This window comes from Necator americanus, chromosome III (assembly GCF_031761385.1).
Source record: "Necator americanus strain Aroian chromosome III, whole genome shotgun sequence".
In the NCBI taxonomy this organism is placed as follows: Eukaryota; Metazoa; Nematoda; class Chromadorea; order Rhabditida; family Ancylostomatidae; genus Necator; species Necator americanus.
In genome coordinates this window covers 24,211,135-24,232,009 of record NC_087373.1, presented here as the reverse complement: position 1 = coordinate 24,232,009, position 20,875 = coordinate 24,211,135, and the positions used below count along the sequence as shown (strand labels likewise).

Genomic DNA, 20,875 nt, shown 5'->3' with positions numbered 1-20,875 from the left:
ACACGTTACAATGGTAGATGCATCATTTAAGCTTCGTAATGTACTCTGTGAGTACAGCCTCGCTCTGCCTTCTGCTGTCAACCGGTCACTCTATCCAGACCTTAGGCTTCAAGTTCCCACCTTTCATATTTTCGGAATAACACCAGAAGGTGATTAACATATTACTGTCTAGTTAAAGGAATTACATTAATGGAGATCACTTGGATGATTTTGCAATGTAGTTCATGTTCCCCCGCACAGGTAATTATTATTCCCGAAAACTGGACGCGAAATTGAAGAACTCCCTGATATTCCAAGCGGAGACCATTGCGAAAGTAGGCATGGCATAACCTGCGAAATTTACCAGCGATGGTTACTGATGAAAGATGATTCAGGGAAGAAAGCTTGCGTGCACGTGCATGGTTTCCTACCCTACATGCTACTTCGTGTTGGAGGCAATTTCACTCCAACTCTGGAGCAACGAATGCGGGAAAAGATTAATCGGATGATTCAACGTGAATTTATCACGAACCCTGAACAGCTGGAGAAACAAACTACTGACAACTATGTGTATAGGATTGTACCGATGATGGCAAAGTTGGTGATGTTTTATCATTTTCACCTAAAAAAAGCTATTGTTCCCGAGAAGAACGGTGCCATCTAGTTCCTTTTCAACTAAATGTGCTCGTGAGATACTTCTTGTCGGGCAAAAGCCTCAAGTAAGTTATGTGTCGTTAATTAATCTAAATACGTAAGTTCACATCGTATTCAGAACTTTTTATTCATGAAGACAGATGGTTGCTGTTCAAGCCGGTATATGGCAGTCTGAAGGAGTTAATCATAAGAACTACTTAATTCCGTTTTCTTTTCCGCACTCCAAAATTTCTGTTTTCTGTAGTTATGTTATTTTTGCATTTAGCTACTCCGAACGTCATTTGCACCGTCTTTTTAATAACTTTGTTAGCATTCAATACCGAAAATAAATAGGGGCAAAGACGAGAAGAATCTAGAAAGAAGTGCCGTGCTCGTAGGGTTTACGGTGTTTTGCTTATTACAAACGAAAATTGTACGAAAAATATGGAAATTAAAGAAAACGGGGAAACATCGAAAGCTTTGTCAAGAATTAGGCGGTGTAATTGTGGTTAGTTCGCAAAACCACGTATTCGAAGTCACTTCAAAAATTGGACTCCATGGTGGACTCTATTCCGTCCTGCTCCCGACAGACGCAGCGAATGTCTGCTCAAGAGACCCTTTATTAACCTCGCCACCAGGGCTGAGAACTAGGAACCTTCCCACCACAATATTACAGTGATTGAAAACCGCGCCGCCTTGTAGGCAGGTGCTCACGTCCGATCGGGCCGTATTAATGTACACCCTAGACATCATCAAAGGTACAGTTTAACGATCCGCATCCCTCCTCCAAAAGGTAGGGATACGGTTCACAAATATCAGTTTGAAGAGGCACACCTACCTCACAAATCCAGGAATTTGAAACACGAAGACTAAGAAGCTGCCGGCTGCGCGAAAACAAGTTCGGCAGAGCGGATAGCGCAATATCTCAAAATGAGGAAAATTTCTGCGAATTCTGTCGTTGAGCGAGTTACCAAAAGGTTAAGGAAACACTTCACTAGCGCTGCTTCACTGCTCTAGCACGATACCTATCTTCAATTTGCGTTGTGCGCGTTTTAGCAGATTTCTTGCAGAATGATCCGTTTGGGTGCTCCTGATCCTTGTATTTTTGATCCTTGTATTCCTTAGAATCCTTGTATTTCTGGAGAAAGTTGCGCTTTTCATCGTGATGTACGTAAACTACGTTCTGACCACTGCCTGCTGCTGTTGGGAGACCCCGACCTCGAGAATGTGCCTTAAAGCTGCATTTAATTCTTTCAAGCCTAGTGAGGCGTAAATCTACGAGAATTTTTGTATGTCTCACTAGACAAACGAAAATTCTCGTAGTCAAAATACCTCTGTAAACTAACAAACGAATTTGTCGCATCGCTTTTTGAGACTCGCTGATTACGACTGCATGGATGTCCTCATTCTACTTTATCATGGGTTTTGATTTTCTCACTTGAAGAGCTGGATTTTTGAAGCATAAAACTGATAAATAGTTCATTTAGTGAAAGAACTGAACGTTTACTTTTGTAACTGCGTTCATCTTTTAAGGTCAATATACGGTTATCATGAAGAAATGGAGCAATTTGTCAAAATAGTCTTTCTGAATCCAATGCATAGAGCAAGGTAAGTGCTACGTCAGTAAAAATCTCCATTTTTCAAACCACATTTCAATCCGGTGTGTTTCTTTTGCAGAATATTTAACTATTCGCTTAAGCCCCGGTTTATATGTACATTTGTAAGTGGTTCATTTGTTTTCAGAAGTCTCGTGATCTCTTTGAAATAAGTGAGTATCGCAGAACTTTTTTCTCAATGCCAGCACGGATGAGATAGGCTTTGCCGTTGAGAACCACAAAACTAGAGCTAATCATAAATTGAAGTCCTCGAAGATGATTATTTGAAATACTGAGAAACTAAGATTTAAGACTAGAGTGTAGATATAGTTTACGAAGGTTTTTGAAAAATGTTCTAGTTTTTGAAAAATATTTCCGAGAAATATTGAAAACGAAGAAATAAAAATAAAAATAAATAAAAATATTAAAAACCAAAAAAAAAATAAAGGTGAAAAATTCCAAAATTTTGAGGAAAGTTGAGAAATAAAGTTTTCCGTTCCTTTCAGTTTTTAAAATTGTTACAGTCTTTTCCATTGTAAATCGAAAGTTCTCTTGGTTGCTTTCAATAGCCTTCTGCGTCGTTGCACGCAGTCAATGTTGTGGCCAGTGACTGAGAGAATTCCACGCTACTGTTCTCATTTCGCATCTTGGTGTTGGAAATAGGGATCGCTTGTGTGCCTGCTGAGCCTAGCCAGCGCCAAATATTTCACCAGTGTTGACGCCATGCACCTCAGACTGTACAGATCAATTTGAAAAGAGATTATGAAGTTGTTTTTATATACCTTGCGAAGGATACTTTGTCAGAAGCCTGGAAAACGAAAACATGCAGATCGGTGCAGTTGTGTAAGCGGCTGTGCTCGAAGCGATGCGGTGGAGCGTTGCGGTCAGGTTCGTGGTGGGACTCTTGCTGGCAACCACTCATCTTTGCAGTTTGCGAAGGTCCCACTTCGATCTCAGCCACCAGCTAAAAAACATCGTTTTGAGCGCAGTCGCTTACACAACTGCACCGAGCTTCACGTCGTCTTCACCCAATTTCATCCAGATGCAAACGATGCTTGTGCAAAGACGCTTATGCAAAGTGCTAGATAACTTTGAACGTCAGCTTAATCACGTGCACTTTTGTGATTTTTTTCGGTGACCATCTGAAAATTGATGCGAATAATCATGACCTTGAGATCTGTGTTACTTAGACACAAAAGAAGGTGTGAAGAAAATAGGGAGAGAGGTTGTTTAGACTCTAGAGAGGTTGTTTAGACTGTTCACAGCTTTGGCCAAGGAAGTTGATGAGTTCCCAGTGATGCAACCGTTCGAGGCGCATACACCATTCACCTTGCAGGTTAATCTTTCTCACTGTGATCAATTGTAGCACTGGTTCGTGTTTCACACTTTTACTTCTAGTTTTTTATCGACAATTCTATCTTTGGAATGGACGAAATAGTTTTCAATCGAGTTCAATACCGCATAGGTCATCAATGTGACTCACAAGGTAATATTTTTTCAGGTTGTAAATACTTCCATTTGTATGTTTTTATGTTGTGAGCAGATACATTCGAATTAATCGAGTTTACAGAGATCGTATTCGGAAATTTCACAGTTGCGGATATTATGAACGAGTGGGTTTTCTTCAATTTTCAAAGAAAGCGTTCGCAGAAATTTTTGCATTTTGGTTTTGTTTTTACGGCTGCGGAAGAATTATTCGCAGCAGAAAAGCGGGACATGCTTACAAATCTAGTGTGTAGATGGTTCAGGAGCATTACACTGATTAGTTTGCCCAATAAAACAACACTTTACAAGTGATGGTGGAACGAAAGCTCGCAAATGTTCGCAATTCTTCTTTCGCGTTTTCGCAAAGAGTCGCTTTGCTTAAAAGACTGGTCAGCTACTGCTTCTGATCCATATGATTTCTATTTTTATAAGGGTGTTTCGTGTTTTCTTTCTTTTTTTCGCTGTGATACTTCAAATGACGTACTGCGTAAGAAGACAACTCAGCGAAGTTTACACGAGGTAAAATTCTTGAGGTTCTCACTACATACACTTGCTCATCTTTCAGTGTTTCGCTGCTTTCACCAGCACCTCCTATCACTTCCTGTGCCGTTGAATGCGATGCGCTCGCTTCGAATATCATGAACAAACAGCTACATTCATCAAACGGTATTTCTGATGCTTCTCATCATGTCTAAGGTTCTCGTATCGTGTTGTTTAGTTCATTCCTGCAATCCTGGCTTGGAATATATTTGGCGGGAGGAAGCGACGAGATGTTCTGCGCAAGGTCGAAAACTTGAGGACACCTTTAATAATTGTAGGTGATCACTGCTAAGCAATAACACGGAAGTATTTTTGTATTGGAAGCCTGCAGTTGTCAGCATCCGCTTTTTTTCAGATTGTATCTCATATAAATCATTCTCCATGCGAGCAGTTTAATTTTCAGTTCTGATTTGTTCTTTGACTTCATAGCTTCTCACAATTTGGTGTTCAGTAAAAACCAAGCATATTTCGCTACCAAGTAACTTAGTCTACCGCTCTGCCACGAATTGGTTCGCTTTTTCGTACGAGAATATTTCTGGAGCTGGAAAGAAACACATAAATGTTTCGAAAAAAAAAACTGATGAAATGAAGCTATCAGACCATTGTACGCTCCGTAACACTTTGATTTCCCCTCCAATTAACTTCCCGGTAATGGGCGAAGATCAAGCTATCCTTCAGTTTAATTCGGATTAAACGCGGTGGTTGCCTCCCAGCACAATGTAGATGTGAACTTTGATTCTATGCTTGAGCCGAACACAGCTTTTCAGACACGCCCAGGCCGTACTGGAGAAACAAAGCGGAGACGGATCTGTTGAGTCAGCTCGAGGAAGTCTCTCGAATCATCAGGGCAAACGGAGCAGCAACTCAAAAAGACTATACGCAGCCATCTGAAGGTACAGGTGCTTTCGAATATTTTTGGGTTTTTCTTCAGTTCACGCAATAAAATTTCGCCTCAAGCGAACCCCTGAACAACTACTATATGGGGCTACAAAAAACTGTAGAAATTCTCAGGAAGTGTTGCGAAAAAGCATTTATGCAGATCTTACTATTTCATTCATGTCCCAGATATATTTCGATAGATTGGAATTTTTGGGAGAACGAAAGTATTTAGTACCAGAAAACAGCATTAGCTGTCCTTGGATCTTATCTAACGTTATAAATTGTTCAATCTTTATTTCATCCTATAGACCTTCCACCTTCTACCCTCCACTTTCCTAAAATTACCCTCCATCCTGTTTTTATGGTATGTTCTATAGAATCTAAATTCTTCCTTCTTATCTCAAGATTGTAAATGGAATTGTGGTAACAACTTTTTTAGCGCCTATTTGAGGTAGTTTTTGTGTCGGTTAACATTATCGCCTTCTTCAAGTTCTTTGAAAAAACCAGGATATTTTCAACCTGTTTCCGAAACCAGGATATTTTTAACCTGTATTCGAGAGGTTTCTAATACACACTTATTTTTAACGAAAGTTCGAAAACTGTCCAACCTTGATCTTGTAATGTTAGTTGGTTACTGTAGTATGTGCCAGAAATGGAGTTTAGTTAGAAGGAGCTGAGTATTTGCGTTAAAGATTGCAAGTTGGAGACATTAATGAGAAGCCAGAAATGAATCGCCTGGTTCGATTTGTTTTAATCCTTCCTTTCCCACTTTATCTGTTGATTTCCCTATTATTTACAGACCCTGTAGTCCCTGAGCATCTTCTGATTGATAACGAGGAAGAGCTAGACTCAACCATAGCATGGACTCAGGATCTGACCGCGATTTCATCTGAAAACAGCAAAGCAGAAGAGGAGCCGAAGGGAGAAGAAGAGCAAGAGGGCAGTGACGAGGAGGATATTGAGGATAATATTGCTGCTGAAGAAGAAATTATGAAGACACAGATAATGGATAATATGAACAAAGGCCAGGATTATAAAGAGGTTATCGTTATCCTAATCGGAAACTGAACTCGAACTTGTTTGTGGCAAATTCTTGGTCTTTTGACTAACGAAGCTTAGATCTTGATTTCCGTACATTACAGGATCAAGCCGATGCGATAGAGGATTTGTTCGGTGAAGACGGCTCTCCAACAAAGCCTTGCAAACGTTTTGTTGATTCGTATGTTTCCTAAAAATTGGCAACCTATCAAATCTTGCCCCAGCGGCGGAGTTCCAGAAGATGGGTTACGCTTGATATGGATCTTCCTCTTCAGCTGCGAGGGAGCGCTGCTGGAAAAACCTCAGCATCTTGTGCGTCCGACGTCACAATCGCTTTTCAGGACGCAAGCTTCCGACCGGTTCGTTTGAAATGTTATTTCTCTTCTGAAGCGAAATGAGAAACAGGTTTTGTTTCGTTGTAGATGCCGATGAACGCTTCACCTGATGGCACAGCCGTGTTCAGTTCATCAACGAACGGTATGTGGAGTGCTTTATGGAAATCATAAGAAATTTTCTTATTTTCTCGTTCAAGCCGAAGAAACAGAAGAAGTCGACTTGCCGGAAATCGCACATCTCAGTGCAGCAAGCTTGGAACTCCTCGTCCTTACACAGACTACTATGCCGGATCCGCAGGTTATTATCAGCTTTAAACAGAGACCTTGTAAAGTCTTGTACTTATTGCATATACACATGATTCTTAAATATATATCCACATGAAATTACTTCTATTATCTACTAGAGAATTTCAATCTTTTTTTATCTCGTTTGTCCTAAAGTGTTCATATTCATCGCCGCAGCTCCGGCTTTCACTATCCATAAGATTCGCTCGATCATCAATACATGTAGTTGAAGATCCTCTGCTGCGCTGGTCAGCGACGCCCTCTCATGTTTCAGAAGTTTTTCATTTACCTTTTGATGCCGTTCACATCCGCCCGGTTCTACTCGGGTTCGCTTTAGGATCACCGAAGTTCACAATTTAAGCTTAGCCTATCAGGCCGAGTGCAAACATTGCATTTTGCTGGATAAACCCCATTATTTTTCTCGTCAGTTGGTCGTTGTGGACACGTGTACGCCAGCCTGTGCGTACTTACTACAAGCTGAAACTTTTCTTTACAAATTTTCTGCAATTTCTGTCTTTCCTTTAATTTTCAATTTACTTAGATAAACATATGAAATCTGTACAACTCTTTATTAAACCCATAAATGATGCCGTAAAGTCTTACTTTCCTTTTTAAAATCGCTTATGAATATTCGCGAGGCTATCTACTTTGATTTCAGAGTGATGTACTTCAAAAAAACGGACAGCTCCACTACAAATACTAGATTTCAGCTCGATCCTCTTCTTGGATTTTCATTCTGCCTTACTTCGGATGTCTGTCGCACGTTGTCATCTTCGCTTCACGTTTTTGTCACCACTTTGCCAGTTCAGGTTTCCGATTTAGTTTTCATCTGTTTTTGGAATTCTCTAGGATTGATTCCTTCAAGAAGGTATGCAATGAACATCTGATGATGGTGCCTGACGAGCGGTCTCTGTTTGAAAAACTTGTAGAGCTTGTGAAGAAGTGAGCCGACGTTGAGTCCGCTGTTGATCAGTTGGACACTGTTTGATAATTTAGATCGGATCCAGATATCTTTTTCGGCTACGACACGGTGCGCCTCTCATGGGGATACATTCTCAAAAGAGCTCCTGTGATTGGCTTTTTGGACTTCCATTTAAGCCTTGGACGCTATCCGAGAGTTATGTGGTTAAATTCGCTTTTTTCCGTTTTACTTGGGTTTACGAATAGTCTGAGCAAATACTCTGGTGCTTCGAGCGCGCTGAACTCTTCAAGTTAACTTGTGTAGTGTTTACAGCTGTTTTCTTCGCTTTTTATTTGCGCTGCGTAAAGAATTCGTAAATGGAGCCTTAAACCTGCTACCTACTTTTTAGGCCACAAAACACCACTGGACCGCCATTATGATCTTCCTGAAGAAATAGAACCTCCTTGTGGTCGACTATTGAGAGCGATTTGGAGGATATTACGATCCGAATTACAACTCAGGTGGATCATTTGGTGTCATTTGGTTGGAGTAATATGACGAAATGCTTTTCATACTGTCACTTAAAATTGCATGCAATGTTTCGCAGCGTAGGTGTAGCGAATCGGAAAGAGGTATAAACGGTTGACAGTTTTACACCGCCCCTGACCAACCAAGCTTTTCATCCCTCAGGATTAATGTTAATGTTACTGTTAATTGTTAGCAGCCGACTGTTCTGGAAAGATGAAGATTTGACACAGAAAACCTCTGCGGTTCTGAATTAAAGTCGAACATGGGCAAAATTCCTTCCAGTAAATTCATTTAAAGGCGTGTGAAGCAATTGTGGTCCCGTCTCCCTTACGATGCAACACATTACGCGATGGAGCGCGGGCAGCTCCATCGTCGGTCGACGTTCGCGATCCACGATCCAACCAGTAAGACTCAAATAGGTAGCAGAAGTTGTCCCAACGCTATAACCGCAGACGTGCTGCGGTTCGCTCGCGTTTCAATACCCATAGTGTGTTGCATCGTTGGGAAGAAGAGACCGTATAATACTGTTTCACACGCTTTTCTTCCATCACGAAACCATAAAGCTATGATTTGCTGCGGATTTTCGTCACATGTGGATTCCACTGAAATACGATAATAATACGATATTACGACGCATTTTTCTTCTAGACAAATTCGTTGACTTTTTCCGGCGTTGACCTAACCTTCAAAAAATATTGCTTGTGGGTGGTGGGCAAGTTCATGTTCCAAAGTGTCAGCATAAAACGGTATAAAACAGAAATTTTAAGGCAGGATGTCACAATTTTGACTTGGTACGGAATCCACAGCGAAAGCATAGACTTCGGGTAGTAGATTTTGAGACCCAGCGTGGTTCCGCTCACGCACCGCATGCAAGTGCGAGCGATTGGAGATCAATTATGTCTCCTCACCAGCCTGTTCAAGTGAAACCAATGAATAGGCTGTTAAGGAGACCGTAACGTGTGCATAGAAGTGCGTTTAAAGGTATTTTGTAGGAAAAGCCGTTCCCGCTCCGTTTTTTACGACGATTAGGGAACGATGAGTAGAACCATGTTGGGTTCCCCAAGCTACTACACGAAGTCTACGCTTTCGCTGTGGGTTCCGTACCAGGTCAAAATCGTGAGATGCTGCCCACAAGCTGGTATTGGTTCCATGAGGTGTTTTTGTTGTTTTTCGCCAAAACTCGGAAACTCCGAAGTTGAGGAGAAAAGGGGTTCCTTTCGCTGCACTCGACGCTTTCTCGAAGGTCTCGGACTATTTGTGGCAACATTATTTTGACGGTTAGAGAAATTAGCATGATACATCAAGACGGAAAGCAATGTTTCAATTGATGTTTCTTTTTTGCTAGGGAATGTATTCCAATTTGTGTCACCACTGGTAAACAGTCATTTCTAGGGCTTACGACAGAGGAACAGCCGCTCTGCGTGTTTTGAAGAGGAAGCTTCCCATACTTGATGACCGTGCGCTCTGTGCTGAAATACTAGACACAGAAAAACCCAGATAGTGCGTTTACTTGACACTGACGCTGTATCGGCAATTCATTCATTTCTTTTCGATGAAGCTCTGCGGTGGCTGAGTACGTCAACAAGCTCTCACTCCTCAATATTTCCCTGCTCAGTGAGATAAACTGGTTTCTGAAAACAGCAGAAATGGCTCGTGTCTATGGAATTCAGTTCCACGAGGTGACAGACATATTTCTCGTTGTATTCTGTATCCCTTACTCCTGATTGGGTCCCGTTCAGGTGTGGAGCCGAGGTTCACAACTGCGAGTTGAATCGATGATGTTCAGACTGGCGCACACTCAAGGCTACGTGCTGCCATCAGTCACTGTATCGCAGAGAACAAAGTAGGAGACAACCGTTACTTCTTTTCGGTAAATATGTGAAGCTTCTGGCTTTAACATATCAGATCTTATGATATCCCTGACTGAAACAACAAATAATTCACTTGGTTTTTTTTTCTTGCTAAAAAACATGGACTTCCACTAGTCGTGGAAAGAGATCACCGGCCGCGTAGCCTTTTCGGGTGAACCGCAGTGCTTCCCCACCTAGAAAGTATATTTTTAGCATGGAAGCTCCGGAACAGTTGCAACTTATTATGGAGCCATTCTCCAAAGTATACTTCGATCCGGTCATCGTTTTGGACTTCCAGGCATTTCTTTTACTTTTATCATTTTTACATGCAAATTTCGTAATGACCAACGAACCGGAAAATGACCGCCGTGAGATAGAAATCTCTCGTTTCCTTTCCTTTTGATAATATTTTTTTCTTTCAGTCGTTATACCCATCTATGGTCATCGCTTACAACTACTGTTTCTCAACAGTGCTCGGCAAGGTATGTTCGGTCGATACAAACATTGACTACTAACTCTAGTCTCCAGTAAGTCCAGAGGAATGCGTGTCGATTGCATCTTACTGTAAAGTAGTAGCACTAGCAATCGAGTTTTTCACTTCACCACATGCCATGGTTGGCCCTCAAATTCGCTACATCACAAGCTCCACATTTTTCGGGCCAGCCTGTCCCCAATTTGTAATCGATGTCCAAGCTTTCTTGACAGTCCGAGCCAGTTTTATCCCTAGAGGACTCTGTCAAGAAGCTGTTAGATGTAGGGACGAGTACCTGCGTGCGATATGCAGTGCATTTATCAACGAATTTGCGAACTGTGTTTGTGTCAAGAACAGTCGTTCTGAGCGGTGCTCAAAGCACATCTGAAAATTGGTTGGAGCAACTTTTTCTTCATGGGGTTTGCCTTCATTTTCTTCTAACACGCTGGTGCTACATTGTGTTCTTTGTGCGCTGAAGATTCCAGCGTGATGTATCATAAAAAAGACACGCAACATCTGCGTTCTAAAGTACTGTGCTGCACGCAAATGAAATGGTAAATTCGTCAAACGAAATGCAATGCAATGGATAAGTTCTGCAAAACTAGTATTTCGTGCTGCACTATGTAGAATGAATTTCAGAAAAAAAGAGATATCACAAGTACTTCCACGTAACTGTTCTAAGTAAACCATGTGCTTGTTAAGGTGTGCGAATTGGAAAGGATGGCTCGCGAAAAGGACACTTCTATAAAACTCGGTGCAATCAAATACACAGTGTCGGTGAGCATTTGAGTTTTTGTTCCAGAAAAAAGGAACACTGCGCTCTCGATAGTGTGTTTGCTTTACTGGCCAGGACATCTTCAGAAAATGCAGCTAGTAGAATGTATCTTGAAGAAGAAACTTCACTGTTCTCCTCTGGCCTCCGCATTCGTTACTCAATCACATCGCAGCGGAATTTTGCCAACGTTGTTGAAAGAGGTTGAGTTTTGTACACACACTAGCCTCGGTAGTTCCTCGACAGAAAACGAAAAGAACGCAGATTCGTTTTTCTTCTGCAACTTGATTCAGTTGCCTAAATGTCATCACAAATGGATGTCCAGGAAAAAGGAAAATCAAGAGGATTCATGGGGGCTAGCAATCGATCAATCTAACCTCTGAAAATTTCCTTGATAGCAATTATTTCTTAAGTTACAAGCGGTTACAAATTTGTTCACAATAGGTGGCACCAAATGCAAACAAAATAGAAGAGAACTGAAGTGATACTTGCATTTTCGTGAAGTAGACGTAATCACGACCATTTTGATGCCACAACCATCTTTGTATTTTAGAGTGCTTAGAGTCTCAGAAATTGAAAAAGTGGCTTATTCCAAGTTGGCTAAAACATGTATGTTCCCGGCTGGAGAATTCTTAGCGCGGAATTCCTTCAGAGAACCTTTTATTGTCGACAGTGGACGCATGTTCTAATATAGGTATTTTTTGAAGAGAGGAAAAATCATACTCTTAAGTCGAAATCTTTTTTCGTAAGATTTTGAAGGATTTCATGGTTGTTCTTATAACAAGCCATTCTGTGAATGGGACGTCTCTCTTAATCTGTTTTCAAGTGCAGCGATATCAGTGAGAGAAGGATAACAAGAGTCGCCTAAACGGGGCGTGAGATGCCCGGCGGAGCCTTCCGAGGCCGCGACAATTGCTTGTCGGAGGGGCCGGAGTGCAGAGGCGAAATAACTTCGTAAATTGAACTCAGCTCAATGTTATTCTCCAGATCATTTCTCCGATCAGAACTGTCCACTTCACAAATAAAAATATTCTATGTTTGACTACTAGCCACGAAAATTGGATTTTTGTATAAGGTTAGATCTTTCGTTAGTTAGAGGTTACGTACTTAGGGGTCATTTGTCAAAAAAGTGAAAAGTGATATTTAACAGCGTAGTTACAATTCTAGCATAACTAGTCAAGGTTTTATTGTATCTCATATATATGCTTTTTGTTGTCAACATCTATAGTTTCACCGCAATTTGTCAGAAAAAGTTCCTCACCCGTTGTTTTCTAATTCATCTCCACATTTTGAAACGCTTTTGTGATAGCTTGGCCTTCTCTCGTCAGCTGCACTCCTCTACCTTTCTGTCGTTGTTTGCTATCCTTTTCGTGCATGAATGTATTCGCCAGATGTGCGAGCAGACAATTTTGCATGTTGCATTGTTTACGTTAAACGGTACAGTTACTGCAATACACGAAATCTTGTTTTCATCCTGCTACCGAGAAAAAAGTTGAACTTTGGTGGCTTTCCATTTTCTCGCTTTTCATCAATTCAGCATATCCACTCCGGCATTTCCCTTACTTTTCCTCATTATTTTTCTTATTTCGACTGATTTCGATAACCCAAACCAAGCGGTCGTTATGCCCTGGTAGTTTATGAAATACTTCGGCCATGAATATTTTACATAGATTCATTGCTGAGACACATAACTTAATGATCATTCTCATTGGAATGTAAAGAGTAGATGGGGCGGTCCTATAGATCCTCCGAAAGGACTGTTCTAGGTAGTGCATACAGGAGGAGGCGAAACACGAAACTCATCATTATTACCATCGTCTATAGGCGATGGTACCGGTTTTATATAGATTGTTGGCAATACGCTATTGAACTGTTTTGAAAATTGAAAATTAAATGCGATGTAATGAGATTCTTAAAAAGTGGCAAGGCAGAAACGTGGTAATCCTTAGTGGTCATTACCTTTGTCGCCACAACATCGTTGTTCCTCTGGGCAGTTTGATGAGCGAAACATCGTAGAGTGTTTTCGAGTCAGCACTGGAAGAGTACTGATCAGTGCTAAGTTTTGAATAAAAGTGATACGAGTTCGCTAGGTCTTATTTTCACCTTTTTCCAATACCAATAATGATTCATTCCGTGAAGAGGAGTATGAAATCCTGTTTATTTCTTCTTCAAAGTAATGAACGATCATTTCGCATACTGACAATATGCATATGCAAAACTTAGCACAATGAGCACAATAACAACAGCGTATTGCCAACAATCTATATAAAACCGGTACCATCGCCTATAGACGATGGTAATAATGATGAGTTTCGTGTTTCGCCTCCTCCTGTATGCACTACCTAGAACAGTCCTTTCGGAGGATCTATAGGACCGCCCCATCTACTCTTTACATTCCAATGAGAATGATCATTAAGTTATGTGTCTCAGCAATGAATCTATGTAAAATATTCATGGCCGAAGTATTTCATAAACTACCAGGGGCATAACGACCGCTTGGTTTGGGTTATCGAAATCAGTCGAAATAAGAAAAATAATGAGGAAAAGTAAGGGAAATGCCGGAGTGGATATGCTGAATTGATGAAAAGCGAGAAAATGGAAAGCCACCAAAGTTCAACTTTTTTCTCGGTAGCAGGATGAAAACAAGATTTCGTGTATTGCAGTAACTGTACCGTTTAACGTAAACAATGCAACATGCAAAATTGTCTGCTCGCACATCTGGCGAATACATTCATGCACGAAAAGGATAGCAAACAACGACAGAAAGGTAGAGGAGTGCAGCTGACGAGAGAAGGCCAAGCTATCACAAAAGCGTTTCAAAATGTGGAGATGAATTAGAAAACAACGGGTGAGGAACTTTTTCTGACAAATTGCGGTGAAACTATAGATGTTGACAACAAAAAGCATAGATATGAGATACAATAAAACCTTGACTAGTTATGCTAGAATTGTAACTACGCGTTAAATATCATTTTAGGTTCACGGAAAGGGACCCTTGCTATCCTTCTCTTATTGATATCGCTGTATTTGAAAACAGATTAAAGGCATCACCCCACGAATCTGAGGTGGTACGGATTTCAGGTGGAGAATTCATATACGGGATCGTAGATTATTGAGAGGTGGGTGATTCCATCCATTTCCTCCTAATTGCCGTAAAAAAACGGCCCAGAAGATGTGGCGTGTGCACACAGCTGGCGCGCCCTATCAAACTCATTGTAGAAAATAGCGCGCCAGAACGCTCGAAGCCGTATCTTCCGGGCCGTTTTTTATGGCAATTAGGAAGAAATGGACGGAATCACGGAATCGTGGGGTGATGCCTTTAAGAGTGGCGTCACATTCACAGATTAGCTAATCATTGGAGTTACAGTGAAGTTTAAAAGTTCGATTTAAAAGAAGGATTTCTAAGGATAAAAGTGAAATTAAGACAGCACGAAAGCGAAAATAAATATAATATACAATATATAATATATAATATAAAAATAATAAGATTGGGAATAAAGATGAGATCGAAATACGGGTCTGCGTTCTTTTTCTTCGTTTCTTTTTTCGAAGAGTTAGCTGTATTTAGTCGTATAACACTAATTAGCACGAGTAAATTTGCCGTCTGTAGGTTCTTGGTGCTCGCATTATGGTTAAAGCGTCAGTGAAACATGCTCGTGGCAAGGTCAGCTGTTTTTGACTCCGCTGCTTATTAGTCTGCTAATTGATCTGTGTTTCTGTGAATTTCAGCGTCTTCGAAGAATTCTGGAGGCACGTCAACTGGCTTTGAAACTTGTGGCAAATGTCACCTACGGCTATACAAGTGCTAACTTCAGCGGAAGAATGCCATGTGTCGAGGTATGTTGAGTGATTTTCGTTGAGATGGAGGCAGTTCAGCGCTGGTGTTGAATTTGAGGTCGCCGATGCCATTCTTGGAAAGGGAAGAGAAACTCTCGAACGGGCGATAACTCGTGTGAATGAGGGGAATTACGGTGGTGCGAAGGTGATCTATGGTGACACCGACAGTATGTTCGTGCTGGTTCCAGGTGAGTGTACGAGAGAACAGCTTTCTAGAGCACATATTCGAAATCGAAATTGGTCCTCCGAGATTTCTTTGGTATGTGCTATTATTATTTGTAGATATCATTTCTTCATTAGTGAAATGCATTTTCAGGAGCAACCAAATCCGAGGCATTCGCCATTGGCCGCCGTATTGCCGATGACGTCACTAAGGACAACCCCACTCCTGTTGTGCTCAAATTAGAAAAGGTACTTCTCTTTTTTCTACAGTTCAGTTTTTTACAGTACATTTGCGCTATCAATTTCTTCTCGACTGTCACACTTTTATTTTTGTTACCGAGTTCTGAAGTACGTAAACGAATGAATTGGATCCCTCGTAGCGAAATTGTTTAATCTCGCTCAGAAGAGCCCTCAGTTGGAAGTTGCTAAGGGATTAGGATTATGTTAATACAACTGTTATTGATAGTTGGTGCGATTTGAAAGATTTGGATACGATGTTCTTCACGATCATTCGAGAGGCACACAAACCTTCGACTCCTTTCAACTGTCTTGCACCACCGCTCCATGTTGCAAACGTGCACATTAATTCCCCGTCAGATGTGAAAGTTTGCAAATTCTGATCTTACGTATGCAAATTCTAAGTGATTATGGTCTCAGATGAAGGCAGCGTATCACAAAACTTGATATTGGGGTCTCTGTGGGTAAATGTAGAGTTCGGGATGTAGATTACGAGTATGAGTATGGCTACGCCCAATTCCTCCCTATCGTCCTGAAAGAGAGTGTAGGAAACAGCCTTTTTGCGCGGGTTTTCCAACGAGGCATTTACTTGCATCATCCTCGTGCATTTCTTGCAGCAGCCCACGTATGGGTTTTCCTTGAATAGGTCGCCGAGGAAATCTTGCTACTGTCGTCCGCTCGCTAGCGAAAACGAAAACGTGGGGCTTTGTAATGTGCCTCATAGGAACAAAGCGCGCAAAGAGGCCGTTTCCCACACCGCTTTTCGGGACAATCGCCGGAATCAGGGTGGTCATGCTCACACTCGTGATCTACACCCCTAGCTACATTTTGTCTGGAGATCTTCCAAGATCGTTAATTTCGTGGTATGCTGCTTTTACTTGCGTTGTGACATTGTGCAGAGGCAAATGCTTTGCAACTGGCGTCGTCTTTTTCGTTTCGAAGGCTTTCATACCTGAGAGTCACTTTTTTATTTTGGTAGTAGTTGAATGAGTACTTCAAGAAAGGAACTGCTACGAAAACAGGGCACCTCTCAGGAAGTGGGCGAGATACTCTTCACGATTTACTTATTTTCATCGAGGATGCAAGATGCGTATAAAATATGCGTTTCTTGTTTCTTCATTATTTCGCTCCGTAGAAAAACTGCCCTCTGAAAACTTACTTTTTTTGTTTTGTGAAAGATTAGATTTTGCTAGAATGATTGGTTTTGGCCGCAGTTGTAGGCATCGTACAATGAGAAAATTGAGAATGGGGAAAGAATAACTTGCATCTTTAGTCCCCTTCCATCTTTGCAGATTTCCAAGGCCTCATTTGAATTAAGGCGCTTTTTGGAAACGTAGCTGTGCAAATGTGCTCATTTTCAGGTCTACATGGGTTGTGTGCTGGAGACGAAGAAGCGCTATGCGGGGTGGATGTACGAGAACGAAGACGACAAGGAAGGAGTGCTGGATTCAAAGGGACTTGAAACCATCCGCAGAGATACCTGTCCTGTAGTGGCGAAGGTGCTTTTTTCCAGGGAATTTTTACCTGAAATTTTTTATTATGACGCCACATTCAGATTCTAGAGAAGAGCTTGCATCTGATATTCACACGAAATTGGCGTGGTCTGAGCGTCTACCTTAACACCAAACTTTCTCGGCTTCGTGACTTACCGTACACTGATTTCGTTTTTTCGAAGGAGTTTCGAGGCGAATATACTGACAACGCTCCGGTTCCTCAGCTGAAAGTCGCACTGTGAGGAAACAGATTCTCCAATCCTATAAATCTATGAAAGGATCGCTTTTTTATTTAGATCACTGGCGGCGGGAAGCTCTGCCCACATTGCCCTTCGTGGGGAACGAATTCCGTATATTGTTACTGATGGACCACCAGACGCTTCAGTGATATCTTGTGTTCGTTCACTGCCCGAGTTCATTGCAGATAGGAATTTACAGGTGGTTAAAACCAATAAAAGGCAGAATTACCACGAATCTGACGTGGTTAGGGAATCCGCGGGAAAAGCTGGAGATGAGATGGGGTTGTAGATTGCGGGATCCGTCTTTAGCTCCTTTAGTTAGAACACCCCTAGTTCACGTTCCTGTACCCTCAACAACCTATTCGTCGGTTTTGCAAGTGCAAAAATTAGGAAATCATGAGAAATAACCCTTGAAAAATGTGCCTTTCACTCCGAACGGCGTTTGTAAAATAAAGCTGTAGCTGCTAGAGTCAAGCGTAGTGGTGGGACAGGACCCTCTCGATTACGACCCCGGCTCCCCCTCGCAACGTTGCTGCGACGGTTCTCCGTCGCTCCATCGCTGCCCATTCTATATACTGAAGATTTCGTATATTTCGAAAAAGCGAAGTTGAAAACTAGCCGAACAAATGGCAATTGTATTTGGTAGCTGAAAAAGGAAGAAACACCAATTATTAGAAGAATCAAATTTGTTAAAATATTGTTGAAATATCGGTATTGAAATATTTCTATTCTTATTCTATTCTTTTTTTATTCTAATATCTTTGAAATATCTTTGAACACTGATCAAAGTACATAATACAAGAGAAAAGAGAAGAGTCAGGTGCATAAACCGAATTGCGGAGCGACGACAAAAAAAAACAAAACATTTTGTCTACATTTTTTTGATGATGCGACGATGGGACCACGCATGTTCAACACTCCGCTAAGTCAAATTTCACAAAAGAGTTAGAAACTTGAAACTGCTGCTAAAAAATGAAGAATTCATTCATATGTAGTTTTCAGCAGTTTAAAAGTGGATTTAATAGAATTTAACCAGAAAAAAAACTAAAACTTTGTTCAAATTAATTAATTTAAAACATTTTTACGTCTAGAAGATGGGGAATAACTTGGTGCTAAGAGGACCAAAGGAAATATTTCAGGTAGCTTTTGAGAGAAGGTTTGTGCTACAAAATGGTCGTACCGCTGTTTTTTGGAACTCGTAGTTTTTTTTTTTGGAATTTAGATGGCAAAAGCGGCAAAATTCTGGGAATCCCTTGATGAAGCATCTGATAGAGAAAACTCTCGGCTACACGAAACTGAAAGGTGATTTGCTTCGCTCTAAGTTATTCCGAGTTGTTAGACTGTGTTCAGGACACTTCTCGAATACACTTCTCGAAACTTGAGCAAAAATCGGGTTTTTGGCAACTTTTCCCATTCCAGAGAAACGGGAAGCCATTTACAGAAATCACTCACATACTCGGATAGAGGGATTAGGGGAGGTATCTGGTGCAGAATTTCTCCTATCCCGCCCATCTGGTTGTCACAAACCTTCTATGAGAAAAATCCAAAAAAAAGTCGGAAAATTCCAACTTTTTTCCCCGTCTAAGTTCCAAAAAAGAACTAGGAGATCGCAGAACACAGCAGCAGGACTGAATCTTTCTTTATGAAAAGAAACCCAAAATATTTCTCTCATCACGAAGTTTTTTATGATCTTCCTTACCTGGCACTGTGCATAGAATCTGAACTTTTTGGTAATTAATTTCTATTAAACCGTTTTTAGACTGCTGAAAACTGCGTACTCTTCATTTTCAGGATTAGTTTCAGGCACCTGTCTCTTTTGCAAAAATGTGGCTCAGCGGGATGTCGAACCAGGGTCTGTGCATTGTCAAAACAAAATGTTCATGTTACTGTTCTGTGTTTGAAACATAGTATAATATTTTGTAATGTATGCAATGACTTAATGTTATTTGCCGTAATATTTTGTAATTTATGCAATTATTTTATACTGCATAATATGTCGTCCTGGTTATCATTTTTTCCCGACGGAAAATCCCATCACACGCTTGACACTGGGCGGGTGATGGGTTTGGTCCAATTGCCCACTTTTCCATCATATCATTTGCAGTTGAGCCTAAAACATGTTTGAAACGAATATGAACGGAACATCCAAAATCAAGGAATTCATTGCTAAATGATGTCGCAGAATGCTCGAAAGTACTCCACTGTGAAACTGCGAATCCATCCTCTAGAAAAGAAGTTCCAGACTCACATAACCTATTATGCCTACGCGCACATTCTTCCTGCTTTACGCCGAGTCACTGATCTCCTCCAGCTTTCTATTCGATGGAACGCTGAAGCTACTTCACCTTGTTTTACGTGAGTTCAGTTCCTCTCTCCCTCAAGGGATCAAACGCCGTTGTCGATTTAGTGATAACACCTTCCATTTAGCCCTGGTTGCTTAACGGCCAACAGTGATCCATGGTGCTCGTTTTGTGTGGAGCTGACGTCAGCCTTTCAGTTTGCAGTGATGTCGTTGAGCCGTGAAGAACGGCTACAGGCATTAGCTCGTATTGCTTGCGGTCACTGCCAAAAACATCCATTCTGTGATATGCATTCTTGTCAAAATCACACATGCGCTGTTAAAAAAGTGAGTCCGTTGTTAGGTATCAGTAAATAAGGTGCTAGGATTTAAATGTTGACGAATGTAAAACAGCGTCTTTCTGCAATGAAAGGCATCACCCAGCGAATCTGAGATGGTACGGATTTCAGGTGGAGTATTCGTATACGGGATTGTAGATGAAGGAGGGGGGCTTCGAGCGTTACGGCGCGCTATTCAACGAGTCCGATTGCCAGCCGTGTGCACTCGTCGCACCTTCCGGACCGTTTTTTACGGCAGTTAGGAAGAAATGGACGGAATCACCCCCCTCTCCATAATCTAACGTGCCGTATACGAATACTCCACCTGAAATCCGTACCACCTCAGATTTTCGGGTTGATGCCTTTAAGGTGCATATCTATCTTTCTACTCATTGATTTGATCATTATAAGGATTTTTTTCTGACACTCCCTTAAATTTGGTGTCTTCCTTATATCTTCCACGATTTGAAAAAAAAGAAACTTTGGATATCGTTGGTCGTGAATAGACCGTATGTTCTAGATCAAATAAAGTGTTTATGTATAGTCGGGTCAAAACGACAGGAACTACGAGTGTAGTTGCGGTGCATTTGCGTAAAGGCAGCGGTGGGGGCAGCAGATGGAACCGAGTTGGGAACGTCGCAACCTGCAGCGATGGGTGGTGCCAGGAAGGGTTTCACCACGCTCCACCGAAGCGCCTCGAGAGAAGCCGCGTACGCAATTGCGTACGTGCTCCATGTCGTTTTGACCCTTCTATGGCCTCTCGATTATGCGCTTCTGAGTTGACACATTCGGTGGAAATTTGAACATCTTGTAGTTCGAGTACTCGATTTCTATTCAGCAGTGATTTTGATGGAAATTATTTTCAGATTTGGAACTGCTCGATACGAAGTCGAGCACCAAGCGCCGTACGTAAGCATCGACTTTTTGCGCACTGCAGTATCTCAGAAGATTGATGCCCATTTCCGTTTTAATCTCGCGATGTTCTGTTTTATAATAATA

The 20,875-nt window shown here is 41.4% G+C and overlaps 1 protein-coding gene across 1 annotated transcript; it reads left to right on the top strand.

Annotated features, from left to right (window-relative positions):
• Positions 1–10: 10 nt before the first annotated feature.
• RB195_010743 (uncharacterized protein) lies at positions 11–20,829 on the top strand (the record flags this gene model as incomplete). Its single annotated transcript, XM_064191874.1, has 35 exons — positions 11–149; positions 375–576; positions 2,146–2,220; positions 3,462–3,543; positions 3,606–3,693; positions 3,778–3,820; positions 4,258–4,358; positions 4,411–4,506; positions 5,000–5,125; positions 5,911–6,152; positions 6,254–6,330; positions 6,388–6,508; positions 6,572–6,626; positions 6,682–6,782; positions 7,480–7,578; positions 7,635–7,711; positions 7,766–7,953; positions 8,080–8,191; positions 9,591–9,698; positions 9,757–9,877; positions 9,938–10,041; positions 10,262–10,346; positions 10,471–10,530; positions 11,223–11,297; positions 11,382–11,495; positions 14,903–14,956; positions 15,022–15,129; positions 15,188–15,317; positions 15,446–15,540; positions 16,890–17,027; positions 17,084–17,259; positions 17,318–17,459; positions 19,503–19,615; positions 19,688–19,886; positions 20,743–20,829. 35 exons carry the CDS (start codon positions 11–13, stop codon positions 20,827–20,829), a joined length of 3,933 nt encoding a protein of 1,310 aa, XP_064049457.1.
• Between the last annotated feature and the right edge of the window lie 46 nt (positions 20,830–20,875).